We start from the raw sequence: 25,978 nt of genomic DNA on the forward strand, positions 1-25,978 counted from the left end.
TTGTTTTTCTTCCTAGCATTTATCAGACTTGTGCGATCCAAGCTATGCTTTAAAACTGGGTACTTAGGCAACATGTGTAGAATTCAGTAGATAAATGAAGGGCATGAGGGAATCTAGGTGAGAGGAATTAAGATTTTTGGGTTAGGCTAGTCATAATCAAAATGGAAAAGAAAGTGTATTCATTTAACAGTATTAAGCATTTATTATATACCCAGAAGTGGTACTAGTACTAAAAATATGAGGGTAAATAAGATAATGTTTCTTCCCTGAGAAAGCTTACCACCTAGTGTAGTGTAGTGGATAATCACCTGAAGAGCTTTTTCAGAATTCACAAGCTTGGATCCCCTGTTGTTAGGGGCTTCTCAGAATCTCAGTGTGAGTAAGGTGGGAATGTGTAATTTGGAAGAGCTTTCTGCAGTGATGGAAATGTATCTGGCGGGTATTGAGCACATGAAATATAACTAGTGCAACTGAGAAACTGAATTTTTAATTCTATTTAAAAAGCTACATGTGGCTAGTGGCTCCTGTATTGGACAGCGCGCATCTACTGACTGAGACAGATATACATAAGAAATAAGAGCATGATGGGAGGTCTGTCTGGTAATAGAGCCGTGGGCTGTGGAACACAGATTCTCTGTCTTATCTATTTCACTGGTGCATGTTACAGCTCACATGTGAATAGGTATTGGGATCTAGAAATGAATGATGAAGAGGGAGAAGATAAAAATTTTATAGAGCGTTGGAGGCTTACATGTGTTGTCGTTGACATGGGGTGGGGGGAGTAAAAACTGTGTGATTCTTGACCCTTTTTCTTTGCATTCCAGGTTGCAGTCTGTAACTTGGCTTCCCTGGCCCTCAATATGTATGTTACGTCAGAACACACATATGACTTTAAGAAGCTGGCTGAAGTCACCAAAGTCATTGTCCGAAACTTGAATAAAATTATTGATATTAACTACTACCCTGTCCCAGAGGTATGAATAGAAGTCTCTACTTATTGGTAATTCTTAAAATCCAAGTTGGAGGGAGTTTATCATGGTCTGCCAGTCATCATTTAAATGGCTGTCATTGGAATGGTGTGAGAAAACAGAGATAAAAAGAGAGCATGTATCATTTGGTACAGAATGTTGCCATTTCTGTTCAGTAATGTCTCCTTTTTCTCTAAATCTGTTGGCACAAAGGCATGCTTATCAAATAAACGCCATCGCCCCATTGGAATCGGGGTACAAGGTCTGGCAGATGCTTTTATTCTGATGAGATATCCTTTTGAGAGTCCAGAAGCCCAGCTACTGAATAAGCAGATATTTGAAACCGTTTATTATGGAGCCTTGGAAGCTAGCTGTGACCTGGCCAGGGAGCATGGCCCATATGAAACCTATGAGGGCTCTCCGGTCAGCAGAGGAGTAAGTATATAGATGAAATTTCTTTTTGCTTGTAAGTTCCTACAGTAGGCTGAATGGTAGGCTTCAGAAAGATGTGTTCACATCCTAATCTCTGGAACCTATGTTACCTTTTTGGATTTCAAAAGGGTCCTTGCAGATATAATTAAGGATTTTGAAATGAGATTATCCTGGATTACCCAGGTGGGCCCTAAATCCAGTGACAATAGTCCTTACAAGAGAGAGGAGAGGAGGAGGCAACATGACCATGGAGGCAGAGGTCAGAATAATGTATCCACAACCCGAGAATGCTGAAAGCCACTAGAAGCTGGAAGAGGCAAAGAACAGAATCTCCTCCAGAGCCTCTGGAGGGAGCGTGGTCCTCCCAGCCTGTTCATTTTGGGCTTCTGGCTTCCAGAACTAAGAATATATATACATATACATATATATATGTATATATATATGTATATATATATGTGTGTGTGTGTGTGTGTATATATATATATATATATTTTTTTTTTTTTAAATATGGAACACTTCACAAATTTGCATGTCATCCTTGTGCAGGGGCCATGCTAATCTCTGTATTGTTTCAATTTTAGTGTATGTGCTGCTGAAGTGAGCACAAATTTTTGCTATTTTAAGCCACCAAATTTATAGTAATTTGTTATACCAGCCATAGGAAACTAATACGGTACTTTGTTCTCTAGGTAAAAAGGATACTCTATTTTAATGTGTTTTTTTAAAGATTTTATTTTATTCTATTGTTTTTTTTAGATTTTTTTATTAATTTATTTGAGAGAGAGAGAGGGAGAACAAACTGGGGGGAGGGGCACAGGGAGAGGGAGAAGCAGACTCCCCACTGAGCAGGGAGCCCCCTTATGGGGCTTGATCTCAGGACCCGGGATCACGATCTGAGCTGAAAGCAGACGCTTAACCAACTGAGCCACCCAGCGCCCTAACATTTTATTTTTGAGTAATCTCTACACCTAGCATAGGATTTGAACTTACAACCTTGAGATCAAGAGTCGCATGCTCCACCGACTGAGCCAGCCAGGTGCCCCTTTATTTTAATGTTTTATTTAGAACGAGTCATTGGTAAAAGTGACTTAAGAAGAACGCTGTTTTAGTTTTCTTTTGCTAAATTTAGTAGATAAAAACACCTTAACTAGGTGGTTTTCTTTGGGTCTCACAAGGTTATAGTCAAGGTGTTGACAGAGGCTGTGGTCTCTTCTGAGGCTCAGAGTCCTCTTCCAAGCTCATGTGGTTTTTGGCAGAATTCATTTGTTTGTACCTGCAGAATTCATGACCTCGTGCTTCTTCAAAGCCAGTAGGAGGGAAGTCTCTCATGTCATGAAGCCCAGTCTAGTTGCTCTTTTGAGGGCCTTCATCTGATAAGTCAGGTTCACCCAGGATAATCTCTCTTTTGTTTAACTCAAAATTAACTGGTAACCTTAATTACATCTGCAGAAACTTTTCATCTTTGCCATAATTATGTAAGTGACATCCATCATATTCCCAGGTCTTGTTCACACTCAGGAGGAGGACATTATACATGGCCTGTCCACCAGGGGGGTGAGAACCTGGGAACTGTCTTAGAATGCAGCTTTCCACACTGCCTTATTTATTGGTAGTATGAGTCTCTTCATTGTAAAATAAATGTTACATTATTTTTAGTCCTGATCTTCCCTGCCGATATTTAGCAAATCTGCTATCCAGTGTTTTGAAAATAGGTGTTTAATAGCTAAATAAATAGATCAAGGCAATTAAGAAAGATGAAATTAGAGTAACGTTTTTACTGTACAAAAAGAGAATGCATCTCAGCAACATACTTACATGAATGTTAGGATTTCCTGGTTTATAGATGTGATATGGTTTTTCTGAGGGGTCACATCAGGGACATGGGGAAGAGATAAACCTCAACCAGTTTTCTTAGCCTGCTTTTGATCATTATGACTACATGAAAGTTTGTCCAGGGAAATCTCTGGGCTTTGTATTCCTCATGCAGTTCTACTAGAAGACATTTGTTGGGTTGTGGGGCATGGCAGTTAGTCATTTGGTTTTTGTCATGGTTTTAAATTGTTACAGAGTAATTTGTCAAGTTTGCATTGTTTATTCCCTAGATCCTTCAGTACGATATGTGGAATGTTACTCCCACAGACCTGTGGGACTGGAAACTTCTCAAGGAAAAGATTGCAAAGTAAGCAAAGAGATAAAAGGTAGTTTTGAAGTAAGGAGGGTTTAGGTTCTCATTCTGGCTTTCAGAAGTTAGGTATGTTATTTTAACTTCTGAAACTCATTTTTTCTTTTTTAAATGGGTCTAAAATGACCTATCTGCGGAACTATTTTTGTAAAAATGCTTTGTAAGATAATATGTGAATAGTAACCTACAAATTGCGTGATAGAATGAAAAGCATATTAATAAGTGGTAGGTATTATTAGTTGATCTTGTTTTAGGGATTTAACGACCTGGATTAAGCAATTCTTTTTCTCATTAAACTTCGTATTTCCAAGTGTGCTTGCTCTCTAAATGTTTTTCACTTTTATTTATTGCTTAACTACTTCAGGCACCTAAATGGCTTTTGCTGAATTGGTTGTCGTAGAGTAAGTTAAGGATTTGGAAGAGCTTTTGGAGGGTGAAAGAAAAATGTAAAACTTGAGGTTTTTAAGGCCTTTCAAACTAACTAACATTAAAGATTTAAGGGCAGGTAGGATGTTTTGCTTAGCGAATAATAAAACAAGTTGTTTCCACATTCTTCTTGAGCCTGTGATCTCTGGGTTAATGTGTATGCAGAGTGTTTAATGTTTACAGAAGGAAGCAGTAGCTTTAAAATACTCTTTAAAAAATATCTATTTGCCTTAAAATTGTTTTATTACTTAATAATACATGTTAGAAAATTTAGGAAAATGTATGTGTGAAAGGGAGTAGAATGAAATTATCCCAGTACCACCTCCTAAAAATCTGTTTGTATCTTTTTGTTTTTCATCTTTCAGACTTTCTTCTGAACGTCTGTGTCTGTGTACATTTATATGCAAATTCAACTTTTACAAAAATGGACATGTATTTTATTATTTTTTTTTTTTATACTATGGATATTTTTCTATACACAACTTTTCAAAATTTCAAAATTAATACATGAATAACCAAGTTCAAATACAGAAACAAAATGGAAGGTGAAAGACCTTCTTTATACCTCTCCTGCCAACCACCTGTTCCACAGAACAAATGCAAACCAACTTATTCCTTTTCCCAGAGATAACCATTGTTAATGGTGTGTATTTTTCTAGACCTTTTTCAGTACATTTGCAGATGCACACAGTTTTGTTATAAAAATATGATCAAACTTGACATATTCTAAGACTTTTAGTGATTTATTTTGGACATCTTTCTCTTAGTACATGCAGATCTACCTCATGTTTTTAATGATTATAGACAATTCCATAGTTTGGTATGTCCTATATATATATGACTTTTCAAAACATTTTCCTATCTTTGGATAGGAAATCACTGTCCCCTTTACTGAGGAAGTAATACATGAATCAGCTGGTGGTTTGCTTGATGCCTCAAAACTAGAAAGTGACAAAGTGATGTTAAGATCCTGGTTGTACAGATTCCATTAGGATATGAAGCTTAAAGCTAAGTGCTGTATAAATCCAGAGGTATAGAATATAGGAAAGACAAACTCTTGGTGTTTGTGAAACTTAAGACTAACTAAGGTGAGACATGTAGCACAAGTAAAGTATACATAAAGGTACAGGTCATAGAAAATGTTCGCCGAAGAAATATTTACATTTGGCAGTTGTATTTAATAGTGTCTGCCTGGTCGGGAAAGATGTTCAAGAGTGGTCATCTCTTAGGCTGAGCTTTGAAGGACGAGCTAAGGGCAGTTTGAAGATTTTCAGTGTTCAGATAGTACATTCTTCCTTAAGCACTCTCTCTGGCAGTGAATAGAGTGAAAAGATGTTAACCCTCATCTGGGAACTTACGATTAAAGAGGTAATAGAGGAAGTCAGGAATATACTTCGAGCGTCATTTTTTCCCATGGAGAATTTTGGTGATAGATGTTGGATTCTGACCACTTTCACATCATTGTGTTTCCTGAAAGGGCTTCGCACAGTGATCGTAGAGCACACAGAAAAGAATGAGGGTTGAATGAATGTACCCTGATACAGGTGGGGACTCTTCAGCAGCCACTTGATTATTTCCTTGGGCAAGCTAGTGTATCACGTGCTGATGAGTCATAGCATGATAAGAATTGTCAGCAGTAAAACTGTGCTAATTTTGTTTAGGAGTCAGGCATTTGGGAGAAGGGCGAGCTATACCACCCATACTGTGAGTTGCATCTCTATAGGGGTTAAATTCCAAAGTCATTATGTGAGTCTAATGCATGTATGATGTCACTCACAGCATCTGCATTGACTGCACTGGTGTGAAGTAGCTGCCTTCCTGGCAGATTGAAGCTTAGTACCGGCGCCTAATAATCTCCTTTTCTTTAGGTATGGTATAAGAAACAGTTTACTTATTGCCCCGATGCCTACTGCTTCAACTGCTCAGATTCTGGGAAATAATGAGTCCATCGAACCTTATACCAGCAACATCTATACTCGCAGAGTCTTGTCAGGAGAATTTCAGGTGAGATCACAACTAGATCTACAGGAGAGCTTTCAAAAGCCTGTTGTTGGGAGTGAATGCCAACTCAAATTTAGTATGTCCCTTTTGCTTAGTATGGGGGCAAAGCTTTGATAAAGTGAGTCCTCTTTATCTCCAATATTATTCTATGTTATTTAATAATAGATATTTAATATCTGTTAAAAGAATGCATGATCGAGGGTTGGGTAGGAAAGTAACTTGTTGATACTAGAGTTCACATGATATTTAACCATTCTGTAATCATAATAATATGTACCATGACCTCAGATGCTACTCCGGAATATACAGTGAAACTCAAGATGTATATAGAAGCAAGGAGTATATGGAACCATGACAATGGTTCTCAGCCTGGTTTACAAATTAGAGTTTCTGGGTGGGTCGGACCAGTGTTGTTTTAAGGTTCCCAGGTAATTCTAATGTGCAACTAGGATTGAGAACCACTAATTTAAAAGATTTTTATTTGTGAATTTCCAGATCTCCTGAAATAAGTTTCTATAAGGTTTGGAGTGGATACATTTCTAATTTTTCTTCTTAAGTATTTATCATATCCTTACTTAGGGAAAAAAAAAGAAGTAATCCACATAGATTTGCCCATCTTACACAATGCTAGTTCTTTTCACTTTTGCAAATATTATGTCTCTTTCACAGGTCAAGATTTTAAAAGAATATAACTTCTGTTTGGTAGGATGGGCCTCTCAGTCTTAAAATACAGAATTTACCGACTAATTTAATGTTAAATACTTCTTCAGTGATCTTACTTATTTTAAGCTCCAGGCCTGTGATCCTGTTTAGGCCCTGTCATTCTTATTTATTCCTTGACATCTTTTTTGCTTTTCTATTCAGATTGTAAATCCTCATTTACTGAAGGATCTTACTGAGCGGGGCTTATGGAATGAAGAGATGAAAAATCAGATTATTGCATGCAATGGTTCTATCCAGGTACAGCATGAAAATTAAGTGTGCTCTCTGGAAGCTAAGTTGGACGTTGGTACCTTCTCACTTACCCCATTCAGTGGAGAGAAAGGTTATTCGCTGTGGTCATATGGGCTTATGTTCACCTCTGCGTCGTTGTGCTAGGATTATATACATCTTCACATAGCTAGGGTTTACCCTCTTGTTTGTGCAATAATATAAAGCAGGAGCTGCCGACTTCTTTGTACATTAGAATCAACTGGGGAGCCTTTAAAATTCTGAAGCTTAGGTTGTACCCCATAACAATTAAATTAGAATGTCTGGAAATGGGAGCCAAGCATTAGTATTTTTTAAAGGTCCCCTAGGTCATTCCAAAATGCATCAAAATTTGGGGACCACTGATATAAAGTGTGAAATTAGACAGTCAAACTTAATTAAAAAGTATGGTGGAGACTGAGGACTCAAAGTCCAAAGAACAGAGCCACAGATAGTGTTTAACAATATATTTGCAGCCAAGAATCAAGAAGTATTAATAAATTTGTAGATGGAGACCTCTGTCTAAACATTTGTCTCCCTGGCAACACAGATAAGGATTTCTGTAACATTTCTATATTTGCTGGCAGAAATTGTAGCGTTAGCTAATCTGTATGTTTTGATGCAAATTAACCCCAAACCTAAGAAAACATTATTTCTATTGACTCCAGAAGGGGTTTGTTTTCATTGCTTCCCTTGATTGTCTACCTGTGAGTTACAGCCCTGATTACTTGTGTTTTCTGCAGAATTCAAGTGTCGTTTGTTGCTGCTTAGCTCCTCTTATTATTAAGTACCTCTAGAACAATGAATGTTTTGGCTATAACCCCAATAGAGGTGGATCTTAAAATCATTACCACTAGCCAGATATTTTGTTGGTTAAATGGAGTTTTGTTGGACATTCCAAGCCAGAGCTGAGCAGTCTTAGGAAACTTGATAAGGATCATATTGTATGATGCTGAATGTTACGGTCAGATCTGGCAGGAAGTAGAACTAAGGCCAGACCCTTGTATCATTAATTACATTAAATATACCTATTTCTTCGGCCAGACTGCAATAAACATTTGTTTTTCCTTCTTTAGAGCATACCAGAAATTCCTGATGACCTGAAGCAACTTTACAAGACTGTGTGGGAAATTTCACAGAAAACCGTTCTTAAGATGGCAGCTGAAAGAGGTGCTTTCATTGATCAAAGCCAGTCTTTGAACATCCACATCGCTGAGCCTAACTATGGCAAACTCACTAGTATGCACTTCTACGGCTGGAAGCAGGTTAGTGGAGGAAGTCAAGGAGGACTTGCTGTCAGCTGGGAATATTTTGGAATTGGAACAGTTTTATATTCTAGCTACCTATTAAATATTGCCAGCTAGCAGCTCTTTCACCTCAAATCCAATATGTTAAAACCAAATTATGGTTTTTATACCACATCAAGCTCTCGCTTTGGATTTTCTTATTTCTTTTAGGATTATTTCATTCTTAGGTTTGAAACCTTGGAGTTACCTACAATCCTCCCCTTATTCTCCATACAATCACTCACCGAGTTGTGGTTGTTCCTTTGTACTGTTTCTTGAATATCTTTCTTTCTGTTCTACTGCCATTATTCTTAAACTTCTTAACTGATCTCCCTGCTTCTAGTAGCTGCTCTAGGCTGTCTTGGCCACTGCTGCCATTTCTAAAATAAAACTTGACACGTGCCAACCCACTATTCAAAAACATCCATTGTTTTCCCACTTTAACTATTGACAGTATAAAAGCCAGTTACTTAGTTTCTCATTGCCGGTTGTAAAGTCCTGTGATTTTGGATTCTATCCTTAATACCTGGCATTCTTCTGGGAATTTATGTAGATTTACAATTTTTTTTTTTTTAATTTAAGAGACATTTATTGACCACGTACTGCATGCTAAGACTGGGGATCCTGAGTAGAAGATGATCCTTATCCTTGAAGTAGTCATCATCTGTTCTTTACAGAGACAAGTCTAGCTCCATAAATAGTTATAAGGCAGACATGTTGTCTTAGGCAAACTTGGAAGTCATACACATAAAAACAAGAAAACCAAAATATTTGACATTTCCAAAGAGATAAGCTTTTTTAGCAGCAAAAGGAACAAAATATACTGTCTGACTCTTTCTACCTCTTTAAATATTTTTGAGAAGGCTCCCTGGAGGTGTTGGAATTTCAGATTTAGAAAACAATCTGACTTGATTTATGGAAATGTATTTTAAACATTGGTCTTGAATGCCTACTGTTCTTACAATTTCTAATAGTTGTATTTGCTTCCTTTGTAGGGTTTGAAGACTGGGATGTATTACTTAAGGACACGACCAGCAGCAAATCCAATCCAGTTCACGCTAAATAAGGAGAAGCTGAAAGATAAGGAGAAGGCAACAAAAGAAGAAGAAGAGAAGGAGAGGAACACGGCAGCCATGGTGTGCTCTCTGGAGAATAGAGAGGAGTGTCTGATGTGTGGGTCCTGAGGAGAGGCTTAGAAGAGACCAGCACTTCCTCACAGCCAAACTACTTCTTGAGCATAGATAGGTGTAGTAGGTTTGCTTGAAGTGCTAAGGCTTTGCTGGACCTTATTGCCCCAAAAGGATCAGTCAATTTAAAGTACTATTTCTATATAGTGTGAAAGTATTGATTTTTTTAAATTGATATCTTTGGAATCAAAGTAGAAGTTTTAGGAGTGCAAAAGAAGTCATCTTGCAAATAGGGAGTGATTGAGTAGGGTTTCATTGCCCACCTGTCACCTTTTTTCTGGTGACCTCAGTTTTTGTAAGGAAACTTAGTTTTGCTGCTTTGACTGGTGGGTCCATAGAAGCAAAACTGAGTCATAACCTGTGAGAAGTGCTGACAGGACCTTTATCTGGACAAGGTCCTATAGGTCATTCTGAAATAAACATTTCTAAGTGATTGTGTGAGACCAGATTTGTCATTTATTTTCATACAAAGGTCAAATTTGAAAAAACATTTTCAAATGTTTTTTTGAACATTTTTTGAACAGGGAAGAGATTTTAAGAAAAATTACATAGATGCTGTTTAGGATTCTGATTTTAACATATGCCTATTTCCTCTTTTTATTGTAAAATATACGTAACATAAATGTTACCATTTTACCCACTTTAAAGCATACAATTTAGTGGCATGAAGTACATATGCAATATACAACCATCACCACTACCGATTTCCAGAAATTTTTTATCATCCCACACAGAAACTCTAAAACAATAACTACTCATTCCTTCCTCTCAATCCCCGGTAACCCCTGTTCTACTTTCTGTCTTTGAATTTACTTATTCTAGGTGCATCATATAAATGGAATACTACAATATGTGACCTTTTGTGTCTGGCTTACTTCACTTAGCATGTTTTCAAGGTTCATCCGGGTAGCATATAGCAGATTTTAATTCCTCTTAAAAGCTGAGTAATATTCCGTTGTATGTATATATCACATTTTGTCTACCCGTTCATATGTTAATGGGCATGGAGGGTTATTCTCACCTTTTGGCTATTGTGAATAATGCTGCTATGAACATTGATGGACAAGTATCTGTTTGAATTACTGTTTTCAGTTTTGGGGATTATAGACCTAGAAGTGGAATTGTGAGAATATATCATAATTCTTTGTTTAACTTTTTGAGGAACTGCCAGACTTTTCTGTTGGAGTTGCACCATTTTCCATTCCTACTAGTAGTGCATGAGAGTTCCAGTTACTCTACGTCCTTGCGAACACGTGCTAGTTTTTTGTATTTTTGGTAATAGCCATCCTAATGGCTTTTGGTAGTTTGATTTTAATGTATCTTGGTGTGGATCTCTGAGTTTATCTTCCTTGATGTTTGTTGAACTGCTTCGATCAGTAGATTCACATTTTTCATTAAATTTGGGAAGTTTTCAGCCATTATTTCTTTAGGTAATCTTTTTGCTCCTTTCTCTCTCTCTTTTCCTCTGCGACTCCCAAAATGCATCTTTTGGTCCACTGCTTGTGTCCCACAGGTCCCTTAGAGTTCATTCACTTTTCCTAATTCTTTTTCTGTTCCTTAGACCCAATAATTTAACTGTGCTAACACCAAGGTCATTGATTCCTCTTTACGCTCACATCTGTTGAGCCCCTTTAGTGAATTTTTTATCTCAGTTATGCTTTCCAGCTCAAAAATTTTTTGTTTCCCTTGAACAATTTCTATCTCTTTGTTGATATTCTGATTTTAATACATTGTTTTTCTGATTTCCTTTACTTTGTCCATGTTTTCTTTTAGCTCTTTAAGCATATTTGAGAGAGTTGTTTTAATATCTTTGTGTAGTAAGTCTGATGACTGGGCTTCCTCAGGGATGTTTTCTGCCAATTTTTCTTGTTCCTTTGAATGAGCCGTGTTTTCCTGTTTCTTTGTAATGTCTGATTTTTTGGTTGTTGTTGAAATACTCTGAGACTTTTCCAAACTACTTTTGCAGAGACTGTTCCCTAGTGTGGTATGATCACTGAAGTCTCTGTACCTTTAGTGCATATTCAGTTAATGTTTTGACAGATTTCCTTGAGTTTCAGGAGCTCTCTGGGCAGATTGCCTCTATGCTAGGGCACTTTTTCCACGTGTGACTAGGCTTGCTCTGAGCCTAGGCATCTGTGATGGTTAATTTTATGTGCCAACTGCCTAGGCCATGGTACACAGGTATTTTGTCAAACGCTAGCTTAGATACGGCTGTGAAGATATTTTTTTTTTTTTTTAAAGATTTTATTTATTCAACAGAGATAGAGACAGCCAGCGAGAGAGGGAACACAAGCAGGGGGAGTGGGAGAGAAAGAAGCAGGCTCATAGCGGAGGAGCCTGATGTGGGGCTCGATCCCGTAACACCGGGATCACGCCCTGAGCCGAAGGCAGACGCTTAACCGCTGTGCCACCCAGGCGCCCCGGCTGTGAAGATATTTTTTTAGATGAAATTAACATATAAGTCAGTAGACTTTGAGTAAATCAGAGAACCCTCTAGAATTTGAGTTTCTGCATCCAATCAGTTGAAGGCCTTAAAAAAGATTGAGGTCCCCTAAGAAAGAAGGACTTCTGCCTTCAGACGGCCTTTGGACTTAAGCTACAATATCACTTCTTTTCTGGGTCTCTAGCATGCTAGCCTGCTCTGCCAACTTCAGACTCACAATTATGTGAGACAATTACTTAAAATCTCTCTCGCCCTCTCCCCCTCCTCGCCTCCCGCCTAACCTCCTTTACCAACACCCCCTTCTCTCATTGGTTTTGTTTCTCTAGAGAACAAGAACCCTGACACAAATTTTGGTACCAAAAGTGGTTCTAGAGGAATAGAATCTTGAAGATGAGTCTTCTGAATTGGTTTTGGAGTTTCTGGAATTGGTTCTCTAATCTGATTAGATTTAAAGGCACTAATGACTATTTCCAGTAGTGAAGGGATACTGATAGTTTATGCTGTGATATGGTAATAGAGACTCTCAAAATACCATCATTGGGTACTCCTAATCAAACAAGTACAAGGGGCAAGGTTCTGGGTGATTGTGTACGTGTTCTGCCTCGGGTGTACCAGCTCTCCAGCCCGATGTCATGATTTAGTTCATCTTGATCACCTTTTCTACAATATATCCCAGTGCCCCAGTACATCGATGACCTGCTCATTGGACCTAAAAAGTAGCAGCTACTCTAGACTTATTGGTAGAATGTTTGTGTGTCAGAGGGTGGGAAATAAATCTGACAAACATTCAGGGGCCTTCTATCTCAGTGAAATTTCTAGGGCTCCAATGGTATGAGACATGTTGAGATGTTCCTTCTATGGTGAAAGATAAATTGTTGCATCTGGCTCCTCTTAAAACCAGAGGACCCGCACAATGCCTAGTGGGTCTCTGGATTTTGGAGGCAGCATGGCAACATATTCCTCATTTGGGTGTGCTACTCTGGCCTCTACCAAATGACCTGAAAAGCTACTAGTTTTGAGTAGGGCTTGGAACAAGACGGCCCTGCAACAGGCCGCGGCTGCCAGGCGAGCTGCTTTGCCACCTGGGCCATATGATCCAGCAGGTCTATCGCATTGACGTGGCAGTAGCTGGTAAGTATGCTGTTCAGAGCCTCTAGCAGGCTCTTAGGATTTTGGAGCAAAGCCCTGCCATCCTCTGTTGATAACTACTCACTTTTTGAGAAACATCTTTTGGCTTGCTCCTCAGCCTTAGTAGAGACCCAGTGCTTCACCATGGGCCACTACGCAACTGAGCTGCCCATCACGAACTGGGTGCTGTTTGACCCACCAAGCCATCAACTTGGGCATGCACAGCAGTGTTCCATCATCAAATGGTCTACACATTGAAGTGGTATATACCACATTTGGCTCAAGAGGCCCTGGAAGTACACGTAAGTTACTGAAGAAGTGGCCCAAATGCCCATGGTCCTCACTCCCACTACCCCTCTCCCAGCCTGCACCTGTGGCCTCATGGGGAGTGTCCTATGATCGGTAAACAGAAGGAGAGGAAACTCGGGCCTGGTTTACACGTGGCTTCTCACAGTATGCAGGCACCATAGCCCCTTCCATTCTATTGATAGCTGTGGAAGTCTTTTAAGTAGGGAGTAACTTTTAGATAGCTCACACTGGCTGCCATGAGAAGAGTGGCCTAACCTATGGGTTTGGGTCAGACTCAAGTACCGTATCAGTCTGGTTTGGATCAGTCTGGGTCTCAGGAGAAGACCTGGTCTGGGTGTCTGTCAGACTAAGTGGCCCTGGGCATGACCCGATCTGTTTGTGTGGGCTGGTTGGATACTTAGAGTAGGCCTGACCTGCGTGCTTGTGTCAGGTTGGGGTATCAGGCCTGGGGCCTCACCCGTGTTTGGAACTGATAGGACTCTAGAACCCAACCAGTGTGCTTGGGTTAGACTAGCAACTGCAAGGCTGACGTGTATATTTGGTCAGACTGGGCTTAGGCTGTATTTGGGAGAGGCTGGGCCCCAGGAAAGGGCCTGGCCTGTTTGTTTGTTCCAGACTGAATGGTCAGAGCGGGTTGTGGTCTGACTTGCTCTGTACAACTTCCAGTGAGGCTCCATACATCCAGATATTAATTGGGGCTTTCTCAGGGGAAAGAGGACAAAGGACAAATTTAAACAGAAAGATAAATAGGTAAATATCAAAGGGTAATAGGTAAAGATAAAATGGGGCGCCTGGGTGGCTCAGTTAAGCATCTGACTCTTGACTTCAGCTCAGGTCATGATCTCAGGGTCCTGGGATCGAGCCCTGCGTCGGGCTCCCCATTCAGCTGGGAAGTCTGCTGCTCCCTTTCCCTTTGCCCCAACTTGTGCTCTCTCTCTCTCAAATAATAAATAAAATCATAAAAAAATAGGTAAAAGCAATTTTATTATTGAATGGAAATAGAAAAAGCATTCTAAGAATTTAAAAAGCAATAGTTGGCCAACAATGAACCTGCTGTTGAGGCCATAATTTCCTCATGATTTCAGCCTGTCCCTCAGTAATACCTGCTTATTTCTTATTCCCAGAGGTCACAGCCCCAACTTCCCAAGTTGATAAAGTCCTCTCACCCTGGCAGCTTCCCCGCCACCATCATATTTTGCATTCTCTCTGGTTTCTCCCCAACCTCCTGGGCTGATTTCTTGCTAGAGAGCATCTTTACCACATGTTGCCGGATCTCCCTGGTCCTCACCCCATAGATGACAGGATTCAAAGCTCCTGGGAGCAGCAAGTAGATGGCACTGAGCAGGTTCTGGACATCCTGAGACACAGTCTTGGCTACTCGGAAGACAATGGAGGTGGAGAGACCAGAGAGGTAGATAGTGAGGACGACCAGTAAGTGGGAGCCACATGTGTGCAAGGCCTTGGCTCGGGCTCCCCCAGAAGAGATCCGAAAGGCAGCATAAATGATGCGGGTGTAGGAGGCCCCTAGCAGGGCTAGATCAAAGGTCACAGTGATCAACCGCATGGCCAGTCCCAACCTATTGTTGAAAGTCAAGTCTCCACAAGCTATGCTCAGCAGTGCGATGTACTCACAGGTGAAGTGTGGAATCACCATTGTCCGGCAGAATCGAGCTTGTGACGTTAGCACCACCAAAGGCACTGCCACTCCTAGGCTCCGTGTCAGGGCGAGAATGGCCAGCACCCCCAGCAGGTGGGAGGTCATCAGGTCAGTATAGCGGAGTGGGTGACAGATGGCCACGTAGCGGTCTAGGGCCATGGCCAGCAGGAGATTGTAGTCCAGAAGGAGAGTGAAGTAGATGAAGAACATCTGGGCCAGGCAGCCGTGCAGTGATATGGGGTTAGCGTAAAGCACAAAGCCCTCCAGCATTTTGGGCATCACGGCAGTGGCAGCGCAAAGGTTGACAGCCAGGAGCAGGGCGATGAGCACGTACATGGGCTGATGCAGGCTCCGCTGCGCCACCACCGTGTGGATGACCAGGGCATTGGCAGAGATGACGGTCACATACAGAAAGGTAAGAGGCAGGACCAGGAGGGGCCGCCACTCTCGCAATCCGGGGAAGCCCATCAGAAAGAAGTTGGTGTAGGAGGTGTTGAAGGTGCTGGCATTTCCATCCTCACCCATTAGCTTTGGCCCTGGGTTGGCCCCTGGAGTGGGGATCAGAGACTGTTAGAACAAAATGGAATGGAAGAAAGCCTATTTCTTTTTCTTTTCTTTTCTTTTCTTTTTTTTTAGAGAGAGAGAGAGAGAATATGCATGAATGCTGTGCTGGGGCGGGGGGCAGAGGGCGAGGGAGAGGGAGAGAGAATCTTATGTAGGTTCCATGTCCAGCACGGAGCCCGACACGGGGCTCGATTTCACAACCCTGAGATCATGACCTGAGCCAAAATCAAGAGTCCGATGCTTAACCAACTGAGCCACCCAGGTGCCCTTGCCGATGAACCTCTTAACTTGAACCAGGTCGGTCTGTCTCTGTCACGTGAACTGTAATTTGCTCTCCTGTTTTGCGTTTTAGGATTACTCAGGTAAGTTCCTCAAGGAGCTTCTTGACACTACAGCAGTCAAGAAAGGAAATGGAGAATAACAGCCTTCTCAAGGAGGGGCAGAAGCCACGAAAAAGACTATGAGAGATGAGCAGATCAGTTAACTGGCTGGTGAAAGTCCTGAGAGAGATTGAAGACATGTTTTGAGAGTCACATCAATCAGACTTACGAGCCAATTGGAAGTGGGGAGAGGCCGAGGAATCAACAGTAATTTCAAGGGTTTTTGTTGTTAGCGAGGATGACGGCATTGGCGCTCCTGAACCCTGAGAAAGGAGGAGCAGGGCTGGGGTGCCAGGAGGTGCAATTAATTCATTGCATTTGGATGCGGTGAGGACTGTTAGATGAAGTGATGCCCAGTCAACAACCAAAAATGAGACGGAGAGCGTAGACGAGGGGTTAAGGCTGGAGATGACTCTGTGAGGATGAGAAGTTTATAGAGGGCAGGAGACAGAATCCCAAGGAGCAGATGGCAGTGAAGCAGACTGAGAAAGAGGGGAGAGAAGCAGTGTGAGAGCCAGCAGCAAATGGAGCTCCGGAAATGAGAGGAGAGGCTTGGCTGCTCTGGAGGCCTTGAGGTAAAGGAATTTACAGACTGAGTAGAGGCCGAGACCAGCCAGCCAAGTCACCCTGCAGGCTTAGTGTTCCAAGTAGGAGAGGAGAGGGACGGGTAGGAGGCTGTGATGAGGATCCCAGAGCCGTGCGCTCTCTGCAGAAAGAGGCCCACCTCCTCCCCTGGAAAAGTCGAAACCACACGCAGAGCTCCGCCCTGTCCTCACAAACTGGCCACTGTGTTCCTCTCTCCGCCTTCAGTTCCCAGTGACAGATGTCTCTTCTCTCTTTTGTCCTCAGGACATCTGCTTCTCCCCCTTTCCCCTTAGCGTATGCAAAAAGTTCATCTCTGTCTAGAGAAAATAAGCCCTACCTTAACTTTATATAACCCTCGAGGTTTCCATCTTTCTCCTCACCTTTACCTTTAATTTTTTTAAAAAAGGTTTTATTTATTTGAGAGAGAGAGAAAGAGAGAGAGAGAGAGAGTGCGAGAGCAAGAGCACGGGTGGCAGAGGACCCTGGGATCATGACCTGAGCTGAAGGCAGACGCTTAACCGACTGAGCCACCCAGGCACCCCTTTCTCCTCACCTTTCAAGCAAAGCTCCCGGACATGCCTCTATCGTGCAATGATCGCTCGCTTGCTGACTAAGCTCCCCCCTGGACTGACAGGGTTGCCGGTGGGGAGACCATGTCTTTTTCCATCTCTGCCCCAGTGCCCAGCCCTGAGCCCACGGCTGAGGATGTGCTCCGTAAGTGTTGTATGGAAGGAACAAGTGAATGTGCAAAATGTTAGTAAACATTCTCATTTGCAACTTAGAGCAGCCCTTGGAAGTTGAGTGAATGAATGAATGAATGAATGAATGAATGAAAAATGAAACCCATCAAGGCTCAGAGATCCCAAGTGATTTGCTCAGTCTCATCTAACAAGAAGAGCCAGACCTCAACTTTGGGTCTTCCAGGACTCTTCCATCCACACCTCTGCTTTCCCCCTCACGCCCCACACAGGAGGCAGCATTGGACGAGCTCCAAGCCTTCTTAGTCTCAGCAGCGATGGTGAGAGTTAGCATTTACTGACCACTTACTACATGCCAGACCTGAGTCCAAGGGTTTTTCCATGTAGTGTTTCTTTAATACAGCAACCCTGAGGGATGAATACTATTTATTAACCCTGTCTATGCATGAGGACACTGAGGTTTAAAAGAAGGTAACCAATTTTTTTAAAGTCTCATATGTATTAAATGGTAGGGCTGGGATATGAGCCTAAGCTGTCGATGGTAATAGGCAGAGTTCAGGTCCAATCTCAGGTTTTCCTGCCCCCAAATCCCCCTCAATCTCCTGTCCTCTCACCCCAGCCTCACCGTGGACGCCCGTGGTGGTCTCCCGTCGGGGCGCAGCCTCGTGGCTTTGGTTGCACCTCTGAGAAGCGCTGATCTGTGAGGCCGAGGAGGAGGGATGGATAAGTAGACCCATGGTTCCAGGGGGGGAGCCCGAGGAGGTTCCCAGCGGGCAGTCCTGTCCAAGGACGCGGAGGGGGAGACAAGGAGAAACCCAGACTCCCCGGGGACCCCCGGGAGAGATGACAGCGTCCTAACAGGTTCATTTCTACGGCTCTTGGTATTTCTCAGAGAGCGGTCCCCTCTGCCAAGGGCATCCCTCATGGGACAGCTGAGGCTTAGAGAGAACAAGACCGGTCCAGGTCAGGCCCGTCCCAGGGGCACCCAGGGATGACCTGAGGCTCAGCTGAGGGGAAGGCGCTCTTGCAGTCTGGGGATTACCTAGGCACTCAGGTCACCCAGAGACAGGAAGGGACCCTTGGGTGACAGTGGGAGAGCCAGGGACCTGACTTAGGGGCCGCGTGTGTGTGCCCGCGCGCCCCACGGACGTTGCTGAGGGATTTACCTGCCCAGTGTGCGCGGCTCAGGAGCGGGGCGGGGGGGCTTCAGCGTGGACTCTGCCGTGAGTAGCGGAGACCCACCGAGGCAGGGGCTGCCTCCTCCGGGAAGGCGTCACCACTCTGCATTTGACAATGGCAGAACTGCAAAGCTCCTCTTTTCCTTTCTTTCTGCTTTCTTTGGATTGAATATTTTATGATTCGATTCTACTTCTTAGCTCACTAGCTGTGGCTTGGTTGTGTCATTTTAGGGGTTGCTTTAGCATTTACGGTCCACATCTTCGACTTACCGGTCTGTTTTCAGTTGTATTATTCCGCTTCAACAGTGTGAGAGTCTGACAAGAGGCTCCTTCCGTTTCCCCTCTCCCAGTGTTTCTGTTACTGCACTCATGTTTTATTTCTACGTAAATTATGAACCCACAATACACTGTATATATTTTTGGCTTTCTACAATCCATTATATCCTGAGGAGATTTAGAAAAATAGGAAAAAAATATCATGTTTGAAAAATTCATGCTACTGTATTTTGTTTTTAAAATTTTAGTTTATATATATATATATTTGTTTGTTTATAGTTTTTCATCATGATAAACGTACTCTTTAATCCCCATCACCTATTTCACCCATCCCCCCTCCGACCTCCCCTCTGGTGACCATCAGTTTGTTCTCTATAGTTAAGAGTCTGTTTCTTGGTTTGCCTCGCTCTCTTTTTTTCTTCTGCTCATTTGTTTTTTGTCTTGAATTCCACATATGAGTGAAATCATATGGTATTTGTCTTTCTCTGACTTATTTTGCTTAGCTTTATAAACTCTTTCGCTCCATCCATGTTGTTGCGAATGGCAAGATTTCATTTTTTATGTCTGAGTAATATTCCATTGTATGTATATACCACTTCTTTATCCACTCATCAATTGATGGACACTTTATCCACTCATCAATTGATGGACACTTTATCCACTCATCAATTGATGGACACTTTATCCACTCATCAATTGATGGACACTTTATCCACTCATCAATTGATGGACACTTTATCCACTCATCAATTGATGGGCTGCTCCCATAGTTTAGGTATTGTAAATAATGCTGCTATAAATATAGGGTTGCATGTATCCTTTTGAATTAGTGTTCTTGTATTTTTTTGGTAAATACCAAGTAATGTGATTACTGGATCGTAAGGTAGTTCTATTTTTAACTCTTTGAGGAACGTCCATTCTGTTTTCCACAGTGGCAGCACCAGTTTGCATTCCCACCAGCAGTGCACGAGAGTTCCTTTCTCTCCACATCCTTGCCAGTACTTGTTTCTTGTGTTGTTGATTTTACCCATTCTGACAGGTGTGAGGTGATATCTCACTGAGGTTTTGATTTGCATTTCCCTGATGATGGGTGATGTTGAGCATCTTTTCATGCGTCTCTGTCGACCACCTGTATGTCTTCTTTGGAGAAATGTCTGTTCATGTCTTCTGTCCGTTTTAAAATTGGATTATTTGTGGGGTTTTTTGGTGTTGAATTGTATCAGTTCTTATTATATTTTGAATACTAGCCCTTTATTGGATATGTCATTTGCAAGTATCATCTCCCATTCAATAGGTTGTCTTTTAGTTTTGTTGATCATTTCCTTTGCTGTGCAGAAGCTTTTTATTTTGATGTAGTCCCAAGAGTTTATTTTTGCTTTTATTTTCCTTGGTGATGTTAGAGAAATTGCTGCCTGTGCGTTCTTCAAGGATTTTTGTGGTTTCAGGTCTCATATTTGGGTCTTTTTTCCATTTTGAGTTTATTTTTGTGTGTGCTATAGAGAGGAGTGCAGTTTCATTCTTTTGCATCTTGCTGTCCAGTTTTCCCAACACCATTAGTTGCAGAGACTGTCTTTTTCCCAGTGGATATTCATTCCTCCTTTGTCAAAGGTTAATTGGCCGTATAATTATAGGTTTATTTGTGGGTTTTCTGTTCTATTCTAATGATCTATGCATCCATTTTTATGCCAATACCATACTGTTTTAATTACTACTATTTTGTAACATAATTTGAGGTACAGAATTGTGATACCTCCAGTTTTGTTTTTCTTTTTCAAGATTGCTTTGTCTATTTGGGGTCTTTTGTGGTTCCACACAAATTTTAGGACTGTTTGTTCTAGCTCTTTGAAAAATGCTGCTGGTATTTTGATAAGGATTGCATTAAATGCGTAGACTGTTTTGGGTATTACAGAAATTTGAGCAAAATGTATTTTTCTAACCCATGAGCATGGAATGTCTTTTCATTTCTTTGTGCCATCTTGAATTTCTTTCATCACTATTTTATATTTTTCTTTGGTTAAATTTATTCCTAGATATTTTATTGTTTTTGAAGCAATTGTAAATGGGATTGTTTTCTTTTCTTTCTTTTTTTTAAATAAAGATTTTATTTATTTATTTGACAGAGAGAGATACAGCCAGCGAGAGAAGGAACACAAGCAGGGGGAGTGGGAGAGGAAGAACCAGGCTCCTAGCGGAGGAGCCTGATGTGGGGCTCGATCCCAGAGCACCGGGATCATGCCCTGAGCCAAAGGCAGACTCTTAACGACTGCGCCACCCAGGCGCCCCTGGGATTGTTTTCTTAATTTCACTTTCTGCTGCTTCATTATTAGTGTATAGGAATGCAACGGATTTCTGTACATTGATTTTGTATCCTGCAACTTTACTGAATTCATTTATCAGTTTTAGTAGTTTTTGGTGGAGTCTTTAGGGTTTTCTGCATAGAGTATCATGTCACCTGCAAATAATGAGAGTTTTACTTCTTCCTTACCAGTTTGGATGTCTTTTATTTCTTTATGCTTTCTAATTACTATGGCTAGGACTTCCAGTACTATGCTGAATACAAGTGGTAAGAGGGACATTCTTGTCTTCTTCCTGACCTTTGGGGAAAAGCTTTCAGTTTCTGACCATTGAGTATGATATTAGCTGTGGGTTTTTCATATATGGCCTTTATTATGTTGAGGTATATTTCCTCTAGACCTACTTCGCCTACTTTTGCCTATTTTACTATTATTTTACTATTAAGTTGTCTGTCTTTTTCTTATTGATTTGTAGTTGTTCTTTACATATTCTAGATACTAGTTCCTTCTTGGTTAAATTAATTGCAAATATCTTCCCTAAATCTGTGGCTTACCTTTTTAGTTTCCTTCGGTGTCTTTTGATCAAAGCTGTGTCTAGTACATAGCATACTTTTGTACAAATTACAAAAAGGCTCCCTCCCTGATGGCTTTGCAAGTGTAGTATGGGCTGAATTTCCAGCATTGTATCCCCTTCCTTCCTCATCCTTGCTATCTCATAGCTTCAAGATCCTTTTCCCACTTTCATAGAGGACATTGGCTCAGTCTACCTTTCCTCCCCAACTCCTGCCGTTCTCCCGGACTACAGTACAGTGCATTCATTCAATGATCTGTACGCCATCTTTGTTTAATCATTTGGCTCCTTCAACACTAGTGACATATTGTCCATCAAGTCCAGGCCACAAACACTGATCATACTCTAGATCATTACCCATAAATGTACAACCTCTGAAGTCTATTTTTAGTGTCTTTCTTTCCAATCATCTTATTTCTTCCCACAACACTCTACTAGGGCCGCAGAGCCATCGTTCCAAAACGCAGATAGGACCTTGCCACCTTGCTGCTTTGGACTCTGACGTGGCTACATACTGCCTGGAGTAAACCACAAACTCCTTATCATGATAGATGAGGTCCTTCATCACCTGGCCTCTGCTTGCCCATCTGGTCTCCTTCCCTGCCTGGCCCATATCTGCCCCTGTGCCAGGGAGACTGGGACTGGCGGGGAGTGCCCACTCGGCCGTGTCTACCCCTGCCTCTGTGCCTTTGCCCGTGCTGCTGCTTTGGCTTGGAATGCCTTTTCTTCTAGCCCCGTCGTCTCCCACAAACACCTTATCTTATCTTTCAAACACAACTCAAATTCACCTTCTCTGTGAAGTGTTCTGTCTTAGTCATTGTCCCTCCTCTGTGTTCCCACAGACTTTTGTACCTAAAGCTATTGCTGAACATTACATGTCTTTATACCTTGGAAACTTTGTAGCCTGGAGCCTCCTTCAGGGAAGAGACTGATTATTTTTTCTTTCTTTTCAATTACTGGGTTAGCATGATGTATGTAAAATAGCTGTTTGATGAACGATGTACGAATGAAGGAAAATCGCATGCAGGAAGAAGGGGAGAAAATTTAGAAGGCAGAGACAGAAGCTTACTTTGCAGTCGGTTCCTGTATAACTGGATTAGTAGCTGCTTTCAGAAAACGGATGAAAAGACTCTCAAAGATGAATGCAGAGAGTCAAAGCCAAAACACAGCAGGGATGACTCACTGGCACATTTACCTGCCCGCTAGTGAGAGTGATTGCAGGGCCTACGAGTCCCAAAGCGTCAGGCAGGAAACTCCGTTTGTGAGGGCAGAGCCCGGGGCTTGTCAGGGGGCGCTGGTAGCCGTGCCCTTTGGAACAGAGTGGCCAGCTGCTGCCTGATTTCCTTGGTCCTGGCTCCGTAGATGATGGGGTTTACCAGAGCCGGGAGCAGCAGGTAGAAGGCGCTGAGCAAGTTGTGCACGTCCTGGGAGGTGGCGCGAGCCACACGGTAGACAATGGACGAGGACATGGTGGACGAGTAGACAGTGAAGATGACCAGCAGGTGGGAGCCACAGGTGTTCAGGGCCTTGGAACGTGCTCTGCCGGACGAAATCCGGAAGGCGGTGTGGATGATGCGGGAGTAGGAAGCTCCAAGTAGCAGCATGTCCAGGACTCTGTTGAAGATGCGGACGGTGAGCCCCACGGTCTTGTTCAGGGAGATGTCCCCACAGGAGAGCTTCATGAGGGCCATGTGCTCACAGGCAAAGTGGTGGATCACGTCTGAGCGGCAGAAGCGAACCTGGGAGGCCAGCGCCACCACCGGAGCAACGATGCACGTGCTCCTGGCCGCTGCCGCCCCCAGCAGACCAGCCAGCAACCGGCCCGTCACGATCCTGGGGTAGCGGAGAGGGTAGCAGATGGCGACGTAGCGGTCCAGGGCCATGACCAGAAGGATGTTGCAGTCAAAGACGATGAGGAAGTAGATGCAGAACATCTGGAGCAGACAGCGAGGCAGGGAGATGCGGTTGAAGTGGGTGGAGAAGCTGAACATCATGGCAGGCATCACGGTGGAGGCAACACCGACGTTGACAGCCAGGAGCAGGGCAATCAGCAGGTACATGGGCTGATGCAGGCTCCGCTGGGCCACCACCGTGTGGATGACCAGCGCGTTGGCAGAGAGGATCACCAGGTAGAGGCTGAGGAAGGGCGGCACCAGGAGGGCGCGGGACTCCTGCAGCCCCGGGAAGCCCACCAGGAGGAAGCTGGTATAGGACACATTGGAGCTGCCATTGCTCCACGCGGACATCGTCCCTGGGGAGCAGGATGGCTCTGGGACGATAAGGGATACAGGAGGCCCGCTTTCTGTACCTCCACCTTCACCAGGCTTTGGTCTTCATGAGTCAGTATTCCTGGAGAATAAAAAGGAGAATTTAAGGGTCATAATTTAATGAGATACACATCTTTCAATAAATCTTTGCATTTCAAATATATTCCTCAGGGCAGATTTTGGATGTTGGATTATTGGATCAAATGATCTGAACATTTATGAGCAGGTCAAGCGGATTTCTGAAAAAGTTGTCTCAGTCTTGTCACAGAGTCACTGGTGCTAGTATTAAATTACTATGATTTAAGAATATTTTTAGTAATTTCATGATTGAAAAATACAAACTCATTTTAATTTGCATGTTCTCATTTGCAAAATTTCTTTTTTTTTTTAAAGATTTTATTTATTTATTCGACAGAGATAGAGACAGCCAGCGAGAGAGGGAACACAAGCAGGGGGAGTGGGAGAGGAAGAAGCAGGCTCATAGCGGAGGAGCCTGATGTGGGGCTCGATCCCAGAACGCCGGGATCACGCCCGGAGCCGAAGGCAGGCGCTTAACTGCTGTGCCACCCAGGCGCCCCTGCAAAATTTCTGTTCATTATACTTTGCCCAGGTATATAAGGGACTAAGTTTTCTGTAGCAACTTAATTATCAAAATTATTATCCCTTTTTCAGCCACTGAAATAAAATTTCTAAATCTTGTTAGTATTTTTATTTTGTTTCTGATGTTAAGACTAAGAATTTTAAATTTGTAAAATGAAATCTATTAGCATTCTTCTTTGTGAGTTCTCTTCTCGGTTTTAAGCTTAGCAAGTCTTTTCTCATTCAAAGATCAAAGTATTTTGTTCCTCTTTAAAATATGGTCTAATTTTTTCCTATTAAATTTTGATCCACATGAAATTTATTTTTGTCACAAAGTGACAATCTAACTTGATATGTTTCTCCCCAAGTAGCTAAATAATTGTTCTTGTTTCATCTTCTCCATTGCTTCGCGTTACGATCGTTATCCTAGATTAAGTTCTTGTATGTGATGGGGCTGTTTTATAGGTAGTGGTGTTCTGATTGCTCTTGTGCCAATACTGTGCTATTTTTTTTAAAATAAAAGCTTTATTGAGGTATCATCACATACCATACAGTTTACCCATCTAAGTGTACAATTCAATGGTTTTTTAATAAACTCACAGAGCTGTGCAACCATCACCACAATCCACATTTTCATCACCCCAAATAGAAATCCTTTACTCACTGGTAGTCACTCCCCATGTTCCCCAGCCTCCTTAGCCCGAGGCAACCACTTTCTGTGTCAGTGGATTTGACGGTTCTGGACATTTCATATAAATGGAAGCACACAGCATGTGGTCTTTCATGGCTGGCTTCTCTCACTTGGCATCATGTTCTCATCTTTCATCTGTGCTGTAGCCATGAGTGAGTATACGGTTTCTTTTTAGTGGCTGAAGAGGACTCCATTGTCTCGCTATACCATCTTTTATTGACCCACTCATCAGCTGATGGAGATTTGAGTTGTTTCCACTTTTTGGCTATTTTGAATAACGCTGCTCTAAACACTCACGTACAAGTTTTTGTGTAAACAGATGTTTTCCTTTCTAGGAGTGGGATTGCTGAGTGTCTATATACTCTCTGTTTAATCTTTCGAGGAACTGCCAGATTGTTTTCCAAAGCAGCTGCACCATTTCATATGACAATGACAGTGTGTGAGGGGTCCAGTTTCTCCACATCTATGTCCACACTTACTATTATCTGTCTTTTTAAAAATTCTAGTCATCCAAGGTGTTTTGATTTGTGTTTTTCTGAGAGCTAACGATGTTGGCCATGTTTCACGCGCACGTTTCATTTGATGTGCTCAATGGCCATTTGTATATTTATTTGGAGAAGTGTCTGTTCAACCCTCTGCTTGTTTTTGATTGAGTTGTCTTCTATTACCGGGTTGTAAGAGAGTACTGTACTATTTTAATCACTACAGCTTCATCATTTATTTTGAAATTTAATGAAACAACTTTATAAGTATTTTTGTTTTAAATTATTTTTTGTCATTCTCAAGCTTTATTCTTCCAAACTTTAGAATCATTTTGCCAATTTTCAAAAACAACCCTATTGTGATTTTTATAAATTGGGATTTCATTAATCCTATAAATTATTGAATGGACAATTGATTTCTTGAC

At 42.0% G+C, this 25,978-nt stretch overlaps 3 protein-coding genes and 1 non-coding gene across 4 annotated transcripts in view; 1 reads left to right on the top strand and 3 right to left on the bottom strand.

The window, feature by feature from the left end:
- Positions 1 to 9,884, top strand: part of RRM1 (ribonucleotide reductase catalytic subunit M1) — a 34,883-nt gene extending 24,999 nt beyond the window's left edge. The window contains exons 13-19 of the mRNA XM_026517959.4: positions 825 to 974; positions 1,182 to 1,403; positions 3,503 to 3,579; positions 5,877 to 6,012; positions 6,874 to 6,969; positions 8,055 to 8,243; positions 9,260 to 9,884. Of these exons, the coding sequence (XP_026373744.1) occupies positions 825 to 974; positions 1,182 to 1,403; positions 3,503 to 3,579; positions 5,877 to 6,012; positions 6,874 to 6,969; positions 8,055 to 8,243; positions 9,260 to 9,448 (1,059 nt within the window). The 3' untranslated portion in view covers positions 9,449 to 9,884. The remainder of the gene's footprint in view (positions 1 to 824; positions 975 to 1,181; positions 1,404 to 3,502; positions 3,580 to 5,876; positions 6,013 to 6,873; positions 6,970 to 8,054; positions 8,244 to 9,259) is intronic.
- LOC113269555 (U6 spliceosomal RNA) lies at positions 1,902 to 2,005 on the bottom strand. Its single transcript, XR_003321482.1, has one exon. It is a non-coding gene; the product is annotated as a U6 spliceosomal RNA (small nuclear RNA).
- Positions 9,885 to 14,493: 4,609 nt separating the features above from the next.
- Positions 14,494 to 15,513, bottom strand: LOC113269526 (olfactory receptor 52Z1P-like). Its single transcript, XM_026518401.2, has one exon. It carries the CDS (start codon positions 15,511 to 15,513, stop codon positions 14,494 to 14,496), a length of 1,020 nt encoding a protein of 339 aa, XP_026374186.1.
- Positions 15,514 to 22,775: 7,262 nt separating this feature from the next.
- LOC113269457 (olfactory receptor 52K1-like) lies at positions 22,776 to 23,780 on the bottom strand. Its single transcript, XM_026518346.3, has one exon. It carries the CDS (start codon positions 23,778 to 23,780, stop codon positions 22,776 to 22,778), a length of 1,005 nt encoding a protein of 334 aa, XP_026374131.2.
- Between the last annotated feature and the right edge of the window lie 2,198 nt (positions 23,781 to 25,978).

Source organism: Ursus arctos, unplaced genomic scaffold (genome assembly GCF_023065955.2).
Source record: "Ursus arctos isolate Adak ecotype North America unplaced genomic scaffold, UrsArc2.0 scaffold_22, whole genome shotgun sequence".
NCBI lineage: Eukaryota > Metazoa > Chordata > Mammalia > Carnivora > Ursidae > Ursus > Ursus arctos.